General features: G+C 32.3%; 1 protein-coding gene and 2 long non-coding RNA genes across 3 annotated transcripts; 1 reads left to right on the top strand and 2 right to left on the bottom strand.

The window, feature by feature from the left end:
• Positions 1–928: 928 nt before the first annotated feature.
• On the bottom strand, positions 929–2,266 carry LOC129000269 (uncharacterized). The gene is made up of 2 exons (XM_054427230.1): positions 1,736–2,266; positions 929–1,081 (listed from the first exon to the last, which is right to left on the bottom strand). Exons 1-2 carry the CDS (start codon positions 2,264–2,266, stop codon positions 929–931), a joined length of 684 nt encoding a protein of 227 aa, XP_054283205.1.
• A 4,632-nt stretch (positions 2,267–6,898) lies between these two features.
• Positions 6,899–11,113, top strand: LOC129001812 (uncharacterized). Its single transcript, XR_008491497.1, has 3 exons — positions 6,899–6,944; positions 7,194–7,331; positions 10,901–11,113. It is a non-coding gene; the product is annotated as an uncharacterized LOC129001812 (long non-coding RNA).
• A 2,981-nt stretch (positions 11,114–14,094) lies between these two features.
• LOC128999261 (uncharacterized) lies at positions 14,095–19,316 on the bottom strand. Its single transcript, XR_008491265.1, has 3 exons — positions 19,226–19,316; positions 18,517–18,664; positions 14,095–14,299 (listed from the first exon to the last, which is right to left on the bottom strand). It is a non-coding gene; the product is annotated as an uncharacterized LOC128999261 (long non-coding RNA).
• Positions 19,317–19,914: the final 598 nt, after the last annotated feature.

Here is a 19,914-nt window from a genome sequence, read left to right as displayed (position 1 = left end):
ACGGTCTTAACTTTGCCTCGTATACGTGTTGTCCTAAGTTGTCGTTAGTTTAGGTACGTTAACATGTTCTTAAAATAATTATTTAACATTTTTACTTTAAAAATAGTTTTTACGTATAACAATGGTTATCAAGTGCAAATCAGGAATGCGTAGATTTTAGTAACTGTTATTGGATTAAATGTTGTCAACAAAATATTTTAAGTGCTGACCACAATTTTTACACCTAACTTTTAGAAGGGATAGGAAAAATTGTTTTTGGAAACTAGTCGTATGCATAAGCTAGTGAGATATTTTTTATTGTATGAGCTTATGCCTATGTAAAACCTGCAGTTCTGAGTTGGCCTACCTTTTCATAACAAGCGATGTTTGCACGTTTTCTCTCGGCTTTTAAACAACTTTTAACGATCTCGTTACGTAGGATTTACCCTTATGTCGGGGAAGATTTACTGCTTCAAATCCGGCTTTTAAAGTGCAAATATAATCACTAAAAGGTACTTTGTATACTTACATATTATATCCAAGCTGTTCAACTAATTTCAAACAGGATGATATTAGTGATTTAAACCTTTACTAACATCGATTCACATCTTTAAAATGTCTAAACATATGAATTTGAATATCGTTAACCAGACTAAGTTGCATTGCTAACACATAAACAGAAAGACAGGTAAAACACTGTTGTATGGGGCTTATGTGAGTTTTAGTTCGTGATTATGAAGAAAATATAGACTGTAGACCATTAATAACAATGAAAAGCTAATGTACTGTACTAGAAACACAATAAACGGCGGTTACTTTAAGTTATTAGTTTGAAACGCATAATTTTAGCCGTCACTACGATTGACGAGCTCCTTAACTTTTCGGCTAGATCTAATTCAAATATTATTTTAAATTTTTTATAAATTTTCTAAAAAAGATAATTGTATTTTCAAAAGAGGAAAGTTGAGTTCTGCTTCTCTTGCTCATTCGTGATGATTTTCATTGCTCTTTTAAACACTCTTGAAGCGATGAAGCCCAAAATACCAGCTACTGAGAGAAAGCTGAGACACAGTGCCAAAGCCGCTTTAGGTGAACCAACCTCCTGAAACACGAGGATAACAAGTGAAAAGTTGATACAAATATGGCAAATACAAATACCACAAACAGTTAAGACTGTCCGATAAGGTTATAAATACCCTACAATCTATAGAGCATACCTATAGATATAGAGCGGTTGCTATAGACCTCGTATAGTGGCCAAGCGAGCTACTTAAAATCACTGGGCGGGAGCAGAGATTTTCTCACCAATCGTTGTCGACTACTGTTAAGACGACACTTGTCATCCAAAAGGTTTTTTGTCCTAGCTCGCTAGGAACGAGCCTGGGATTGTGTTTCACATAACTTCATGCTAGACCTAGGGGTTGCAACCAGGGCCGGGGATAGTAGCTAGTACATACATACGTACAGCTACTATCTACTATCTACTAGCTACTATCCCCAGCCCTGGTTGCAGCATTATCACTTAGATAAAATCTATCGGTGATTTGGTGGGATTTGAACCCGGGACCTCTTGGACAAAAGTCCCACACTCTAACCATTAGGCCAGCTCACTCCCCCATCCCAAAGGAGTAAGAGTCAGCTAGAATAGTAGTAACATTGCTATCAGATTTGAGCTTGATGCCGGAGGATCGTTGGAGCCTCAATTTACGGATGGACATTCACGGAAATTTTAGAAGTGGTAAGTAGTTTTACTTACGTCTACCACCTCTCTAGCTGCCTGAACTCCTCCACTTGCCTCTCTCCACCTCAGCTGCTGCAGCTCAGTGACGTCATCTCCCAGACGTATCACGGTTCTCCACATGTTCCCGTTCTTGGTCTGCAACCTGGAGTTTTCCGTCTGTAGGCGACCCATTTCCTCCTCTACCAGTTGTACGGTATTCTTGTACTCATCCACTTGCCTTGACAAGTACATAACAGACTTTTTCATCACGTCCAACTCTTTCGTCACAGCTTCTATTTTCTGTGTGGAACTCGTCTTCATCTCTCCCAAAATATCTTCAATAACACTTCTTGTGACCACTTCGTCCACGAAACTCTCTACGGTTTCTTCTGACTGCGAGGTACATTTTGGACATTCCCACGTTTCCGTTCTCACTCCCAGCTGGGCTATGTTGGCCTCAGACTGTATTGGAGTACAGCCCAAGTGAAACGTTTTGATACATTTCCCACATTTAATCGTTTCGTTCTCTCCAACGATCAATTTTTTACACGCACCACAGTTAGTCATGATTTTAATAAACGAACCTGATCGGTGAATACGACAATTGTATTTACTTTAGCGAGAGACGAATACAACCTAAAAGCTGACAAAGATATTCATTCATGTGATTGATGTAATAAAATAAATGTCAGTCTTATCTAGTCTCCGAGAAGATAGTACTGTCAAGAATAAAATAGTTTAAATAGATTTTTTGATAATTCAACGAGTTAAAGTTAGTTTAAACTACTACATGAACAATGTAAAGTGAATTGACCAGTGTTTAGTTACGCGTTTGTGTTAATGTAGTTGTTAAACTGTTTATTACAAAATTAAACAAGCCATATTGCTTTGTGTTGTACAATTTTAGAGAAAAATACATATTCAATTTTAGAATAATTGTATATAAAATCTATTTCCTTTACCAAATCAAGCAAATTGAGCAACTATCAGATTCATTTGAAGCAATGCAATATTAAAATAATAGGAAGAAATCAATGCAGGAACACTCATTTATAAGGAATGACAATAGTCAACCATTAAACCTGAAATTGACTTAACGCGTAGCCCAACTATGTACATTTTGATTTCAAAGGTACCTCATACATTTTTACCTATTTTACCTACAAAACCAACCGACTGTTTTGGTAACGACAATTGAGCCAAGACATAATTGATGGAGTTTGTGAAGAATTTCGAAGGTTTTGTGTTCGTTAGCTTTGCATTATTGTACGCTGTGTTTTATTCGTGGTGGTGGAGGTATTTATGGCGATCGCATGCGTATTGGAAAGAGTTCAAAGAAAACAAGAAACAGAAGGAAGAAACAAAACGAAAGATCAGTGATTGGTGTAAAAAGAGGCAGTGGAGATTGTAGTGAACAATACAGCATTATACATTTAAATTTACTATTTCAAATCACTACGCGTTATGCCAAATGTTGTTCCCAATTCTTGATGATCAAATATTTTTACAGTTTAAGCTACCACAAGGGTACCTTTCACAGTAATAATTGTGCTTTGTATGGTACCATTCTTTGGGCTAATTGTGGTTATGTAAAATCTTTATTTGTGTTGCAGAAGAGAGCTCTTAGATTAATTGCTGGTGTTCTACCGAAAACTCATTGTAAGCCCATTTTTTAGTTGTTTATCTGTCATGCCTTTTATTTGTATATATATATATTTTTCACTGTCTTATGTATTGTAAAAAGAACTTAAACACTTTGTCTTCCCACTGTGATATCCATAGTTATAAGACCAGAAACTGTGCTAAACTGAGAAATTATTACTGTACTTATAGTATTACTCAAAAAAGCTTTAAATATTCCTCGATTAAGTTATTCAATCACCTACCACATTATATTCATGAGTTACCATTAAATAAATTTAAAATAGCTGTTAAGAATTTGTTATTGAAATACTGTTTTTATGACTTAGAAGAATATTTTGACAATTGCTTTGACCTTTGAAATGTTTTATTAATTCACTGTTTACATATTGACACAGCCTACATTGATACAGCATTGTATGATTTTTGTACATTGTTGTCTTGGAATAAAGATTGATTGATTTGATTTTATTTGATTATTGTAGTACTAAGATGTAAAAGTTACAGGCAATACAGGTCATACCAAAAGTTACTTAAACTGCCCAAATCAATTAAATATATTGACAAAATTAAACCACACTTACTTATTAATTATGAGAGAATATACATTGTGCAGTAAGGCAGCTACATATTTCATTATAGCAAGTAGATAGTGTAGAATAATATCTGCATTGTAAAACAGAACAACAAGTTGTGAAGGAAAGAAACTTCATTGTATCAGAGCGACCAAATTGTGAGAGTAGCGGCTTTAATATGCAGCAGCACAGAAAACATACCAGTATGTTTTCTGTGGCAGTAGGGAGACTTTATTATTGTGCGTAACTATTAGGGGCCTCATTACACAGTATACAGTAACCGAAATAAATCACCTCATCATTGCTGTCTCAGAAGTTAGGCTAACATACTTCAAAAAAGATACTCTTAATTTGTTCTTTTTAGCTCAATAACAATAAAAATATCATACTGTACCACTTAGGCCTAATTATTATATTTATAACTATAAAAACAGCTATACAAGACTAAGACTACAGCGACGAGTCTGTTCGGTGGAGGGTTTGAATTTTCCAAGCATTCAACATACATAAACATGTACTTTCAACAAGCACAGCTCAACGTATACCTAATTTGTGAAGCTGTGAAAATACCCGAAACGTTTTTCCCTGGCATTAATTTTAAATGATAATACAACCAATTATATTGTGTTAGAAATGCATGATATAGCATTTCATAATGAAAAAATGCTATAGCTAACACGTCAAAAGAGATTTCGAATTCACGTGTACACTCAAAATTCCTTACGAGTGCATTACATTGACCTGTTATCTACTATTCCATTTTTCACCAGGGAACAAAATAGAAATTAATTAAAATAGACTAAGCATAATAAATACCATTAAAACTAGTATTTAACTTATTTTTTATATTTTGGATATAACATAAACATACTGATGCAGATCCAAGCGAACATTTGCATAGCACAGAAAGGATTGAACTCGTTCAACCAAATATTTGTATGAATGTTGGATGAAAATGCATATTTATTAAGCCCCTGGGACGTGTCCAGATGTTTACATCTCCCGCGAGTGCTGTCAAATATTATAAAATGTCAAATATCGAACGTCATCGTCGATGAGCTGTTGAAAATACAGTCGTGCTAATGTCAGACTCTACCTATATTTAATTTTGGTAAACTAGTTTGAATATCTTTAACGGAACTTGTAATATCTCCAATTACAAAATGGACTAATTATGTGAACAATACAATTTATTTTTCACTATCTGGTTATATTTTTGGAAACTGATAAAAGTTTAAACATAGTTGGATCCACAATGGGATATTTACGACTCTTGTTGATGACACAAACATATTTTTTTATGATAGTCTACTAACATTGCCACTTTAGTGTCTATATTATATGTCCTTCTATCGAGTATAGTTTTTAGCGTCCTTGTAAAATGTAAGGGTAATAATATTTTACATAGTTTCCATAGAATTGTTTTCTTATTTACAATATCAAATTGGTCTAAATGGTAAAACATATATTGAGTCATTAACTAACACTATACACTTGGTCAGTTCGTCTTTAAGGTTCTATCGCGTCAAAGATATAAACTTAGAACTGAGAGCTCACTATTCTGCCTCTCAGAGCAGGTGTCAGGCACTGCTACTTAATCACAGACTCCTCCATTTTAGCAATACAGATTTATTGTTAGGCTCCTTGATTGAAAGAATTAATGTATTTATTACGAGTTGACTCTACTTTGCTCAAATATATAAAAATTGGTTGAGCTGTTTAAGAAAATTACCGTTTCTAATAGCGTATCCCAAGCTCTTAATATTTCTTACACTTTTGGACTAAGAAAAGAATTATCACTTTATTTATTTAAATTTATATTTTCACTCATTATAATAAGAACATGACGTCTTTGAAATACTTTGACTAAATACTAACAAAAAAATGATAAGTCTAAGTTCCTGATTGAGGCTCAGTTTAAAATCGAATCTCAATCTTTTCTCGAGTAAAGAGATGAAATTGTTTTTTTTTTTTATTAAGTCCCTTTTAACTTTTGTACTACTACTGTATGGATTTTAACCACGTTTCCCAGCATACACATAGACATAATTTTGACCTAAAAGCTTATTAAAAACTAGACAAATAGATGTAATTACGATAAAAGTCAACGTTAAATAAAGTGCAAGCAGTTATAAAGAACGGCCTCGGATGACTTTTATTCCAGTTTAAGCGCCGCCACAAAGGCAACAGGTAAAATAGTTTACAGTTTCCATAAAAATCGCAGCCAATAAAGTTGAAATACTGCAACAAAGCGACCATATTGTGGAGCAGTCTGGCCGTTACTGGCTTTTATTTTGTTCAACCGTTCAGGGTGAAATACGGTACAACTTCTCCATAACAGCTCCCTTAAACTGTGTTATAGGTATATTTACAGAATATGAACATTTGTGTGAACTTCCCCTTGAGATATCGACTCGTTTCATAGTTGTTATGCTTGATAAATGAATATAGGTTTCCCTAAGTAAAGGACTTGTTCGTGTAAAAATAATTAATTTGTTAACAATTTGTTTTTTCTGAATTTAGTTTAAATGGACATAGGTTTTCAGACAGGTAATTTTTGGAAGCACCACTTTAGTTTGAACCAAGATATTTTAGAATGGTGAGAATGTAGGAGGAACTATTTAAAATTTAATTTGCAAGATGAAGAATTTATGATATTAAATTTCACACAAGGGAACAACGATGACAACTTGATACAGTTTTTGTAACTTATTTTATATAAATATTCATAGGAAATAATAGCCAACAACAAATCTGAACTAAATAAGTAACCGAGCTGGCCTTCAAGTCTGAGGGTTTGGACCGTTCCCATTCAAAATGTTAAAAGAGTAGACCCAAAATGAAATAAAAATGTAGATTTCAATAGGCCTATATAAAATGAAACTTGCCGAGAAGGTATTAAAGATTTATGGATGAACTTAAGTTATCAATTCCAAAGTTACATCCGCTAGCGATAACAACATCAACAACAGTTGAACTTAAAATCGAGACCAATGGGCGTGTCTGAGTTCTTCGCTGTGGATAGCAGTGTAAGTGGAATAATATTGAACCGATAAATAACTCTAGTATACTATTTCTAGTATAGTACGCTAGGTTGAGCAAAATATTGTTAATTACTTCTATAACCATTCAATAGAGTGTTAACATTTTATAGACTGTTAGAATCAACTGTAAAGCACATGAACTCCTTGTAGTCCATTATAATTCATACGTACATATGCTTAAGTAAATAATTGTATGCACAATATATCGGAATTCTCAACTGAACCGCTTTACAGGTCTGGATCGACAGGGTGAAGTACATCGCATGTCTTATATGCGCCCATCTGCTGGGCTTGTACTTGGTGAAGAAAGTGAAAGCTAAATACTGGGACCCTACACCTATAGGTCCGGTGGTTGTCGAGTAGGAGAAAATGGTAAGATTTAAATTTGATATTATTCTTAACTATCAAATTGAGATTATTTAGTTTAAAATTCAACCTAGAACAATTGAATTCAATTCAATTATTTCCATGGTCCATTTTACAAAAAGTTACAGTAAATAAGCTATATCAAACTAAAACAATTACCAACAAATAAAGGATATGACTAAAAAAATAAAAATAACAATAGCAATAACAAGAAAAAAACTATTAAAAAATGAAGATCAAAACCATAATGCATTTTTTGAAACAATAACACCTTAATACACAGTTCGGGATTCCCCTAGAAAGACTTAAAATGACAAAAAAGAGATCCAAATACTAAAATGACAAAAATGAGCAAATAATCATGATCATGATGATGATTAGGAACAGCAGTTTAAGTTCAAATTTGGCAATACGTTTGGAGTTTGTTTTTATGGCTTTCTCTAAAGTCAAAGAAAAGTTAAAACAGAAGTCATCTAAATCTAAAACATAAAAAAATTTGAAATTTCATTATTTTACTTTGATGACCAATTCTAAAAATCATAGGGAGAGAGGGGGTGTTTAATGTTTTATAATTGTTTATTTAACAATGAAAATAACCTATTAATGTAACCAACAAATATTTGATGAAAGTGCTAAAGGATGTAGTGGTAGTCCGGCAAAACATGTCGGGCTATCATAATCTCTATGGTTTCTTTCTCACTACTTGATAGAATATAAATTGTCCTATATTTTTATGCGTATCGAAATACTTAAGTAAAAAGTAATAGTATACTAATTATTTTGATGTACATTGTGACAATTAAGTCTTAGGACAATTTTATAACCTTAACACAAAAAAATATATCACAACCAAATTTGTAATAAATTACTGGTAGTAGTAAGCTACTTATTTGTACATGGTGATCGGATGTCATCTATAGGGGATTGCCCATAGGGAGTAAGTTGACAATCTTAAAGGTAAGCATAGGTTGATATGTTCATAAAATTAAAGAACCTGTTAAACTGAAAACAATGGTGCAAACCGGACCTCAAATGTACAATCAAGCCAAAAATTACAGCTGCTCAAAGATGCATTGAATTTGCAAATATATTTTACGCTACCTCGTCAGGGGGCGCTTGCCAGAAGACGACAGAAAATCATAAACGTAAGCATAAGTCGATATTCATATAAAATTAAAGGCTTTATTTGTAGAATACAATGCCACAAATTTGAGCTTAAAAGAACAACTGAGTAAAAAAATTGCAGCCATTTAAAGATTCAAAATGGCAGATTCTAGAAATCTTTGAACGGATGCCATTTTTGACTCTGTTGTCTATTTGAGATCTGGTTTGCGGCATTCTTTAGTTCATTAAAACCTTAAATTTGATGCACATATCAATATATGCTTACCATTAAAATATTTAACTTACTCCCTGTGAGCCGTCCCCTATACGTGACATCTGATCACCGTACACAGAAAAGTAGCTTACTATTACCAGTAATGACGTGCCAAATTTGGTTGTGATATCTCTTTTCGTTGTAAAGTTATGAAGTCGTCCTAAGACTTAATTGCCACCCTGTATAAGGAATCATTATTAACCGTTCTAGAGGTTGATAATCATTCTTGAGTTGAGTAATGGCGTGATTAAAGGTACCTGAAGAAAGTGATTCATTCCCAACACCAAGGCCAATTCGAAGAACTCAAACAAAATCAACATTTAACACAAGATAATTAAGGAAAGGAAGTGACAACACCCCCAATGCACCCTATACTGTGGACAGCCTGTATGGCTGTAGGATATGTGATAGGCCTTGTGGGGCTGAATGGTATGTTTGCGGATATCCACAAGTATGTAGCGGAATGGTACCACAAGAGGCAGTTGAAGAACACGTTAACTACGGAGGCTGAAGGAGCCAGTCTAATGACGAGTAGAATGTTTTAATAGAATGCAACAGTGAAGTGAAACTGATTAACTGTACGAACTGGATGGAACAAGTGAATTAATTGTAGGAACAGTTAAATGTAACAGATGAACTGTAGGAACAGTGAAATGTAACAGATGAACTGTAGGAACAGAGACATGTAACAGAAGAACTGTAGGAACAGTGACATGTAACAGATGAACTGTAGGAACAGTGACATGTAACAGAAGAACTGTAGGAACAGTGACATGTAACAGATGAACTGTAGGAACAGTGAAATGTAACAGTGAAAGGTAACAGATGAACTGTAGGAACAGTGAAATGTAACAGATGAACTGTAGGAACAGTGACATGTAACATATGAACGGTTGGAACAGTGAAATGTAACAGATGAACTGTAGGAACAGTAGAAACAATAGGCGGACAATAGAAACCCTGATACACAAACAACGCACCAAGTACACCAGTGCACATAGAGTGTTTATTAACAGTATAGTTTTATGGTACATTACGCATCAATTATTTGTAATTTAGAGAATTAACAGAAAAACTAAAAAGTAGTACTACGTTACACCTTTAGAAGATTCTGATAATATAATAAAAACATTTCACTTGTCGTAAAGCTATTCTAAGAGCAGTGAAGTTGACCTTATAGTCAGTGAAACACGTTAAACTGTCCATACAATGTTTAGTTAATAAATGTACTGTAAGATGAGATAGACTTCTTTATGATTTTTAGCTTGTATTAAAAAAATAATCTTGGTAAAAGTGTAAACAAAAGATACGTGTAGATTTAGTTCAATATTTGAATATAAAATTCTTAACTCATGAATAAACTAGATAAAACACGTAACGGACCTATTTTTGGCACAATAATTAAAGTGTCCGTCCATAAAAATCTTCCTGTTAAACTTAAATAAATGGCCAATTCAAGCAAAATCCCGTATGAAGATGTTTGTTTTCAATTACTAGTAATGGATTTTAGCCTTATAAGGTTCATATAAAACTTAAGGATAACAGACCTTTAAATGTCATGGTTAATGTCATAGTCTGTTGATTTACTTGTATTTAATGCTTATAACAATTGGCAGTATTAGTTTACCGATTGTTTTTATAATCATAATACGTCAAATACTGAACTTGACTTTTTAAAGTAAGGACTTTAGTAATGGGATTTAAGTAACAAGTTACTGCTATACAGATTACAAAGGTTACTTAAACGTAAATAAACCAAACAAATGTTTGTTCAGACTACATAAGTTTGTCCATAAGCCGATATTTCCAGGGATAATATCTGTAAATCATAATATATTTAAACCATTAAAATCATACCATGTTAAGAGACTTTGTACTCCAAGAAAAAAAACTGCTCTCACTCTTTGTTGTTGTTTATATTTGAAAATAGAGTTTCGTTAGATCTTAAGCTAATTTTTTCTGTAAGCTAAAATTACACTTTCTTGTGACATAGAGTTTACAACAGTGGTGGTTATAAAACTAAGGGGTATAAGATACTTGGCTTAAACTTAAATTTTAGAAAGGACAATCCTGTGATTGATTTACACTTGAATCCGATGTAAACCAATTGTCATAAACTGTAGAATGTATGAAACAATGTTTTGTGTAAAATACCAAAATGGCCAAAAACAATTAATATAAACTATACCTTTTTCAGGAACTCTCGTCACCCAAGCGGCTAGTAGGGTTTGGAGTCTGGCACGTGGCTGGAGCTTTCATCTTCTTCATGTTGATCACTACGTTTATGTACAGAGGATCGAAAAAGGATACGGAGAGGTTATGTGCCGAATTAGAAAAATACGAGTAAACTCGAGCATCTATAATTGAATAATAAAATACATGAATGCTACAAAATAGTAAAACATGCACTAAATGTGTTTGTCCTACATGTTTGAATTAAAATATTTAAATAAAATACACATTTTTAAATTGTTTGGAAGTCTTCATAAGATCTTCATTCCTTACGGATTTTACTACAAGGAAGGAGCTATTCCTCTGTCTTAATCTTTATCACCTTGGTCTAATTTACCATGATCTGAGATTCCATGTTATATAGTCACAGGAAATCAAACAGCACAGTGATTTAAAATAATTGTACATATCTGATTAAACTTCACGCTCAACTTAACCTAGTCATTATAAGTGGGATTTTCTGTGAAAGACTTACGAAGTTTTGACAATTTACCCAGTTTTATTTAATTTTTTTCAAACACATATAATTTAAACTCAATATGGTTATTACATTTTGGTTGGTAAGACAAAATCCTAAAGGGATGAACACAGTACATTATCTCCAACCTGTCTTGATGGAATAGTTACTAGAGATCAGCTATATGGTTAAAGTTTGTTTATGGATACTACTTCCAAGCATTTAGTGGATTACTGAATTTTAAGCAAACAAAAAGTTCTCTCGTGGCTTACGTCAACGGAATTCAGACTAGGTTCATAGTTTAAGAAGTAATTATTTTCAAAATACGCTCGATAAAAAACAAATTCGCTTATACAGTACTGTTTTCTACAAAAAAATACTTTAATTTAAGTATTACACATACTAGTACAGTATACTGACTAAATTATGGTGACATTAGAACTCATGTTCACTATCTAGCTATTCTAAATCAAAGCTGTTCCATGAAAGAATTTCTTCAAAACTTAAATCGACAAAGCATAGTTCAGATTGAGTCAATAGCTCCTAAACGAACTGTGAGGGCACAGATTAGATGATATGTTTCACCCGACGTTGTCTCACTTTTATCTTCTAGTCTTCTTCAGGTTCAAAGGTAACGTGTCGAAAAGCTTCGTCGAACTCTCTCTGCATCCTTTGGTCCCGAAGATCTCTATTCCGCTCATTCCTCTTAGTTTTTTTATACATTCTTCTCAAGTTCCAAATATACTCCTTGACCATCAAGTACCATTTGTAAAGTAAGAACAGATACGTTGTGATTACAACAGATGCCACGACTGGGTTGCACTGAAATGATAAAATATTGAAAAAAACAAACGTTTATGGTTAGACTCATTTTAGAGAGACGAATATCCTAGAATACCTGTGGAGGATTTGTTACATAAATCATTTAGAGAGTAAAAACTGGACATCACGTAGTTGATGAGTTTGATCTCAAAAAGGATACTTAGCAACTCCATAACGTAAATATGATTATATAACAAAATACCCCCGCCGCAGCAAACCTGCAGACTAAGCGAATTTCAACTTTTCTGATTACATTTTTACTCAAATATTTCCATAAATAAGACATATTATTTATTCCCTATTTAAATAACATTAAATTTAACAAGTGCTTAGGTTTGCTGCTACGGGGAAGGTAAAAAGTGTTTTTTGACCATACGTGAATACTATGGGATGAAATAAATAAATTTGCCAAATTTTATCAATATATATCCATAAACAAGTAAACTACAACAATTTTTATTTTCTCCATAAGAATAACATGGGAATTTAAAATTAAACTATTTTTGAATTTTCTCCGTGACCGTTAGGCATACAACAGCGCTTCAATATACTAAATTATTTCTTTTTTTAAGCTCTACAAAACGGTTTACAAAAAAATTGCGGGGTAAAATCGGGTAAAAAATGGGGAAAACACATTTTTACCCCATAAAACCCCCCATTTTGAACGGATGGTGTTTTTGGCCTCTAGGGACCTCAAAATGAAAAAGTAAATCGGTCCCGCGTCCAGGTCTTACCATGAGTACTACGGTAATAGCTTATTCCCTATATGGGAAATTCGCTAAAATTACAAACAGTATTAGACTATTTAGTATAACTGAGGATCAGCTGAATATCTAGACCGATTCAAACGTAATAGCAAACAGCAGTGGGTCTTGCAACACTATCAATGTTTACACGTAATTTTTATTAAATTATTAAGTCTACTTGATACATAATTTACAACAGGTTGGTGACTTTTAATTTGTCTATTTTGACTGATTTTACAATGAGTTATATATTATTGATAATTTCAATACTCATAGCATTCAATGTCTAAATTATTCGTGCTTTGAAAGTTAAACCTAGGTGTATATGATAAACCAAACAATACGTAATTACAAAATAAAAACATTAATTTTCAAACTATTAATAAACAAGCTAAAAAGTTGATATTTTTATATAATATATTAAACGATAAATATTTAAACATGGGTTTTAGAAATGCAGGTTATCATTACGAGTAAATCCTATTTTCTAGAAAGCTATACATCGGTCTACTTACCGACTTGAGAAACTCTAGAACGACCATATTTTCAAATTTTTTCTGCTGAAAAGGAATAATACTTTAAATCCTTATATATTCCTAAGTGGATTCGAGTCATATTGTTTTTTATAGTATTATTTACTGTCTTACAGTTTTGAAGCTGTTATTTATAAAGGTTTTCTCAGATACTCTGTGATTGTAAGAAACCGTCAACCATCTTGTATTCATATATCAGCACTATTTATAGGGGTTCCCGACAGATTTCTAGTACAGCATGCTCAAGTTAGATACCTGGAACTATATTGGAAAAACAATATATGTTTAATATTATTAGCTTTTGTTATTACTATAAACACAATAATACATTTTTCTTGATAACGAATTTTGTTTTCTGTTAACAAATTAACAAATTTTGTTTATTTTAATACGTTTATTTGTCAATATGCTACAATAATTGATAAAAATAAACAGATAGTGTCAAAACGTTGAAACTTTGATCCAAGGATGTTTAAATGACTTGTTAACCCCTGATCCACACATTAATGATTGTTTAGATACTGACAAAGCAGTATATAAAATCGTATATGTATAAACGTTACCTATTATCTATGCTATTACCTACAACATTACCTATGTATGTTTACTCCGAGTTGTCGTTAATCATTGAGTCATTGCTCATCATATGTTTGATTGTTCCGTATACTGTGAATACCCTCCTCTTTCCACATCTGATGTCTTCTTATCACCAGATCTTTTTTAAAGCCGAGATACAACCATCTGAACAGAAGGCCACAACACACCACATACGATAGACTAGCTAGTACGATCGTCTGGTAGGATATCTGTAATGAACCATACTGTACATACTACAATACTTACTCGAGATAAACAAAAACTCCAATAAATAGCACACTTATAAATATGTATGTACAGTACAATATCCTCTATAAGTACAATAGGTAAACTATAATACGTTAGGTAAACGCATAACATACAATTACTTCACAAAATTTAAAACCACTTTATAATTCCTTAACCTCTACTTACAAAATATATAGAATTACCATTTTCTACAGGACTTTATCACATTGAACACAAATTACTGTAAGTTGAGACCTTGATAAAGTGAAAAATGTTTTTTAAATCACCGAGTAGATTAAAATGTACTGCAATCTACTCAGATTACAGTGTTCCGTTTTACCGTTTTGTTGATTGCCTTTGAAATCGTTATCTGTGCATGCTGTACTATTGTATTCAAATGTGGCTTTTTTCTAACTGCCTGTATTTTCAACCAAACTGTACAAGCTAAGGTCAAACACCACTTAAAGAAAGCTGCTGCACTAAGGGTTACTATAGGTATAATATTCTTTTAATATCAACCTGATAGTCGAGTCAATATAGGCACTTGAGATAGAACAAATTCCAACAAATGGTTTTTCGACGGTTTTTGGTAGTAATAGGTGTAGAAAGTGCCAGGAAAAAAGTCTACCAAAATCGGACAACCGGAAGTCGGGTTTTTCCAAAAGATGGCCGCCGTGAGGCCCTCAAATCGACAAGATGACTGCAAATTCGTCGATTCATGGTTCCAGGATTAGCAGATTTCCATGAAAATTGGCAAACACATGTAGAACTATATTTCCAACCTCAAATATGAAAACTAGGCAGACAAAGTAACCCAAAGATGAATTTTCAGGGTAATATGTGATTAAAAAATAAGATTTTGTACCTCAAATATATATTTTTCTAATATTTTGTACAAAGTTTGTTATAATTTCAAATTAATTTTTTCACCATTAGATTCAACACAAAAAACCTAACAATTTAGTATATTGAATCTTTGTTCTGCTTCAATTTGTTACAGAGATATTGAAAGTAATAACTTTAGTATGTTTTCTTGCCGAGATAGCTCAATGTTAATCTTATGGAGAATAAGCATAAATATTAATATTATTTTTCTTTAAACCTATATAGATAAGACTTTTTTTCTGCTTCATATTATCTGTTTTAATATTTTTTTTACTAAACATTCTTTTTTTGGCAGTTACCATTGCAGCAAACCTACGTATTCGGTTCCTCAGTTTAATCATAAAGAGAATAAGCAAAAATCAATTTCTTATTAGTCCGAGAAGTATAGAATATAACCTTAAAAACAATACAAGAAAACGTTTTATGGTTTTATGTTGTAGTTTTGGGTGTACAGAGTCGGATTTTCCCAACATTGGAAATTTTAAAAAAAAGATACCATAAGCATTTTCTATGCACAATTTTCCAAATATTGACTTGGGACCAACATCGATATTTATTGGGTGGTCAGTACTTCATTTCGACGGGAAACGTATTTTGGCCGCCATTTTGGATCCACCTTATTGGATATAATTTTTTGTTGTTGTAACGACAGCGTTGTGACAAATTATTACTATATAAACTAGATTTTCTCGCATATTCCATTGCCAAAATCCGTTTTGAAATACATTTTTTTCTTTTAAACGTTTTGTTCTTTGAAATTTTGTAACGATTATTTTCCTTATCTTCAGTTAGCTATTGATCATTAAAATTGGACGAGTTAGAGACGAGCTACCAATCCCAACAAAATATTAAATTTAACTTTTTATAAACCAGTTTATATTAAATGATTTATATCTCGGGTTTTTAATACGTCACCAAGTTCTTTCTGGTCTCAAATTACTCAGTAGAGAATTAGGTTTTTTTATTTTATTAGTCACTAAATAATATCTGACTAACTAATAAAAAATGAGTCATGCACCTTAATTTAATATTAAATTATTGGCGTTTGAAATTTGTCTTTAGTTAAGTACATAACTTAAGTACCCATATTAAATTTGTCACATTTTATTTAGTGATTAAAAAAATAACCCAAACATTTACTGAGTAATATGAAACCAGAAAGAACTTGGTGGCGTATTAAGAACCCGAGATATAAATATTTTAATAAAAATTTATTTCTAAAAAGGGAAGTTTAATATTTTGTTGGGGTTGGTAACTAGTCTCTAACTCGTCAGATTTTAATGATCAATAGCTCAAATGAAAGCCCTTACATCACTAAATGTTTAAGGCTAGAACGAACTGCAAGCGTTAATATGTACTGGAGATATAAGAAAAAATAATCTTAAAAAATGTTTAAAATACGAAACGTCCTTAAGAAATGTATGCAGGAGAATTTTAGTTTGAATATATCTTTAAAACGAAAAAAAAGATATTTAAAAACTCATTTTGGCAATGGAATGGGCGTGAAAATCTAGTTTAAAATAATGTGTCACAACATTGCCATTACATTAAACAAATTATTTATATCCAATATGGCCGATCCAAGATGACGGCCAAAAACACGTCCCCTATTGAAATGACACTGTCATTACATAAAAAAAAAAAAATTATATCCAATAGGGGGATCCAAAATGACGGCCGAAAACACGTTCCCTATCGAAATTAAGAAATTACCACCCAATAATTATCGGTGGTGGTCTGAAGTCAATATCAATGAAAATGCATGAGGATTTTTTTATAATTTTTCCAATGTTGAGAAAATCCGTCATATTAAATCTTGATTCTAGGGGTTTTCCAGTAGACCGATTTTTGGAAATTTTTACTATGTTACTCTGCATACCCAACACTACAACATAAAACCATAAAACGTTTTCTTGTATTGTTTTTAGGTTATATTCTATACTTCTCGGACTAATAAGAAATTGATTTTTGCTTATTCTCTTTATGATCAAAACTGAGGAACCGAATACGTAGGTTTGCTGCAATGATAACTGCCAAAAAAGGAATTTTTAGTAAAATAAATATTAAAACAGATAATATGAAGCAGAAAAAAAGTCTTATCTATATAGGTTTAAAGAAAAATAATATTAATATTTATGATTATTCTCCATAAGATTAACATTGAGCTATCTCGGCAAGAAAACATACTAAAGTTATTACTTTCAATATCTCTGTAACGAATTGAAGCAGAACAAAGATTCAATATACTAAATTGTTAGGTTTTTTGTGTTGAATCTAATGGTAAAAAAATTAATTTGAAATTATAACAAACTTTGTACAAAATATTAGAAAAACATATATTTGAGGTACAAAATCTTATTTTTTAAGCACATATTACCCTGAAAATTCATCTTTGGGTTACTTTGTCTGCCTAGTTTTCATATTTGAGGTTGGAAATATAGTTCTACATGTGTTTACCGATTTTCGTGGAAATCGGCCAATCCTGGAACTATGAATCGACGAATTTGCAGTCATCTTGTCGATTTGAGGGCCTCACGGCGGCCATCTTGGAAAAACCCGACTTCCGGTTGTCCGATTTTGGTAGACTTTTTTCCTGGTACTTTCTACACCTGTTACTACCAAAAACCATCGAAAAACCATTTGTTGGAATTTGTTCTATCTTAGAGGCTTTTTTGGGCTAAATTGACTCGTCTATGAGGCTGCACTACCTTGCCACCTGAACTTTAAGTTTACAGGATCATTCACTGATGTGCATGGAACTTTTGGAAGTAAATATACATTGGTGTCAATTACTACTAAAAGAAAATCTATAATTTACAGCACTTTAATTCCTTTTCTCAAAGACCATTTTAAAATTTAAAACAGATGATACAAAAATTAAGAAATATAAATTGCGTTGACGTCTTAAGTTCAAAAATAAATCAGTGTGAACATATCAGAAACGGTTTTCTTAAGTACCTTGAAAACTTGAATTCTGTGGTTTATTTTTGTACCCTGTTGCGGAAGACTTTTAAGTCTTTTATACAAGAGAGTTTATACCTCTTATTCATTTTACATTATGACTCAAAAATGGTTGCCACGAATCTGCCCCTACTATAAGCTATTGCATTAAATAGTATTGTGATTTTAAGGTCTGTAATCTCATTATAGCTTAAGCAGAATCCTACACTAACGACAAGAACGATTTCATCGTTTATCCAAAACGAAAATCTTTGTATTTTTACACATAAGATCCAATGAAATCAAATTATAACGATAAAGCTTTTGGCTTACTTTTCCATTGCTTAAACAATTACTGTTTATGATAGTTTACTTCTGTTTTCTTCGTCTCTCTTTCTTGCTTCAATTTTTCCCTTTTGGGTTTCTACAGCATTCCTCATAGCTTTTTTCATCCATCTATATCCAAGGCACATAAATAAAGTGTAAGCGCCACCGTAAAACAGGGTTTCGTCTGGACTTAGCTGCAAAATATGAGATTCTTGTAAAATAGGTATTATCTGGCAAATGTGTACTGTCCGATCTAGCTAGACCAATTCCAAAGTAGCTAGACCAAAAAGAAAACCAATTCTCCTGTAGGAAAGGTTTGTTTTACAACTACAATGATTGAGGATTGTTAATTTTACTTATCCAAATCTTAACTTTCCACACACTTTTTGAGCTATGGTTCATATAAAGGTTTGTGTTGGAAAACTAACCTTTTCATAAAAAAATGGAAGGAAAACATTGTGGAATGTTAGAAAACAGCTAATGAAATGTTAGAAAACAGAATAAAATGCCTTACGTGGATATAACGCAGGTAGGTTTTATAAAAGGAATGTGTTTGTTCGAACTATACTTTAACTCAAACCAACATGGATTTACAAAAAATGGTCACGAGTTTTAACTAATGATTGAGACATTATATTTTAACTTTCTTGAATGGTGATTTGCTAAAATCATAATCCAAATCAGTTCTTTATATAATAAGCTATCATGTATATATTTACACAGTTTTATTGTTGTTGTGGCTAAAGCAAACTTACCGATTCAAACCAATTTAACAGTCCCATTTCGATGATTCGTTTGGTTAGTTTCACATCACTGGATGAATAATGTACATATTTCGATATCATTCATTTTAGTTTTGAGGAAAAATGATTTGAGTTTAATAATTAACTGATACTAAGCAGCAGAGATTCTTCACGTCAAATGTTTGAAGTATTTTGTATTACATGAGCGAAAACACTGCAAACTGAAGAGACGAACGTGTTCATTTCACTGTGTCGTTCAGTGATTGACTGTCAATTCAATGAACATTTGTTTAAGGTCTTTCCACGCCGCAGAACAAAGTTATTGAGATAACAGTTGAAATGATACGTCATGTAGTAGATTAGATCAAATTAAAACATTTAATATACTTGAATGTTTTTTAGATATGTTTGAGTAAGGTAAAGTAAACAATGATAAATTGACCTGGCATTATTAACTCAAGTCTCAACTTAATATGTATATTCATTCAGCATTCGGTCTGACTGCTACTGTTGTACAATTGTACGAACCTTTTGGGAATATAGTATACGGAGCTCTGTTGTAATTTAATGTTAACAGTAACACACATTTTATTGGGATTTGATAAAATATTATTTACTAGTCGTTTATCTAACATTGTGAATAGTTTTCGCCCGATTATAAAACATTTGTCCAATTTATATAAAATTGAAGAAGAGTTGAC

The sequence above is a fragment of the Macrosteles quadrilineatus genome, unplaced genomic scaffold (assembly GCF_028750875.1).
Source record: "Macrosteles quadrilineatus isolate MER2022 unplaced genomic scaffold, UCM_ALF_1.0 Scaffold_8__2_contigs__length_117827958, whole genome shotgun sequence".
In the NCBI taxonomy this organism is placed as follows: domain Eukaryota; kingdom Metazoa; phylum Arthropoda; class Insecta; order Hemiptera; family Cicadellidae; genus Macrosteles; species Macrosteles quadrilineatus.
The sequence above is the reverse complement of the archived record's forward strand: the minus strand, read 5'-3'. Positions and strand labels throughout refer to the sequence as shown.

Bases quoted from the DNA above. Each gene is read 5' to 3' on its own strand.
- LOC129000269 (XM_054427230.1), bottom strand. From the start codon at position 2,266: ATGACTAACTGTGGTGCGTGTAAAAAATTGATCGTTGGAGAGAACGAA. The intron at 1,082-1,735 runs GTAAGTAAAACT...CTCGTGTTTCAG, and splicing joins CAGCTAGAGAGGTGGTAGAC to GAGGTTGGTTCACCTAAAGC.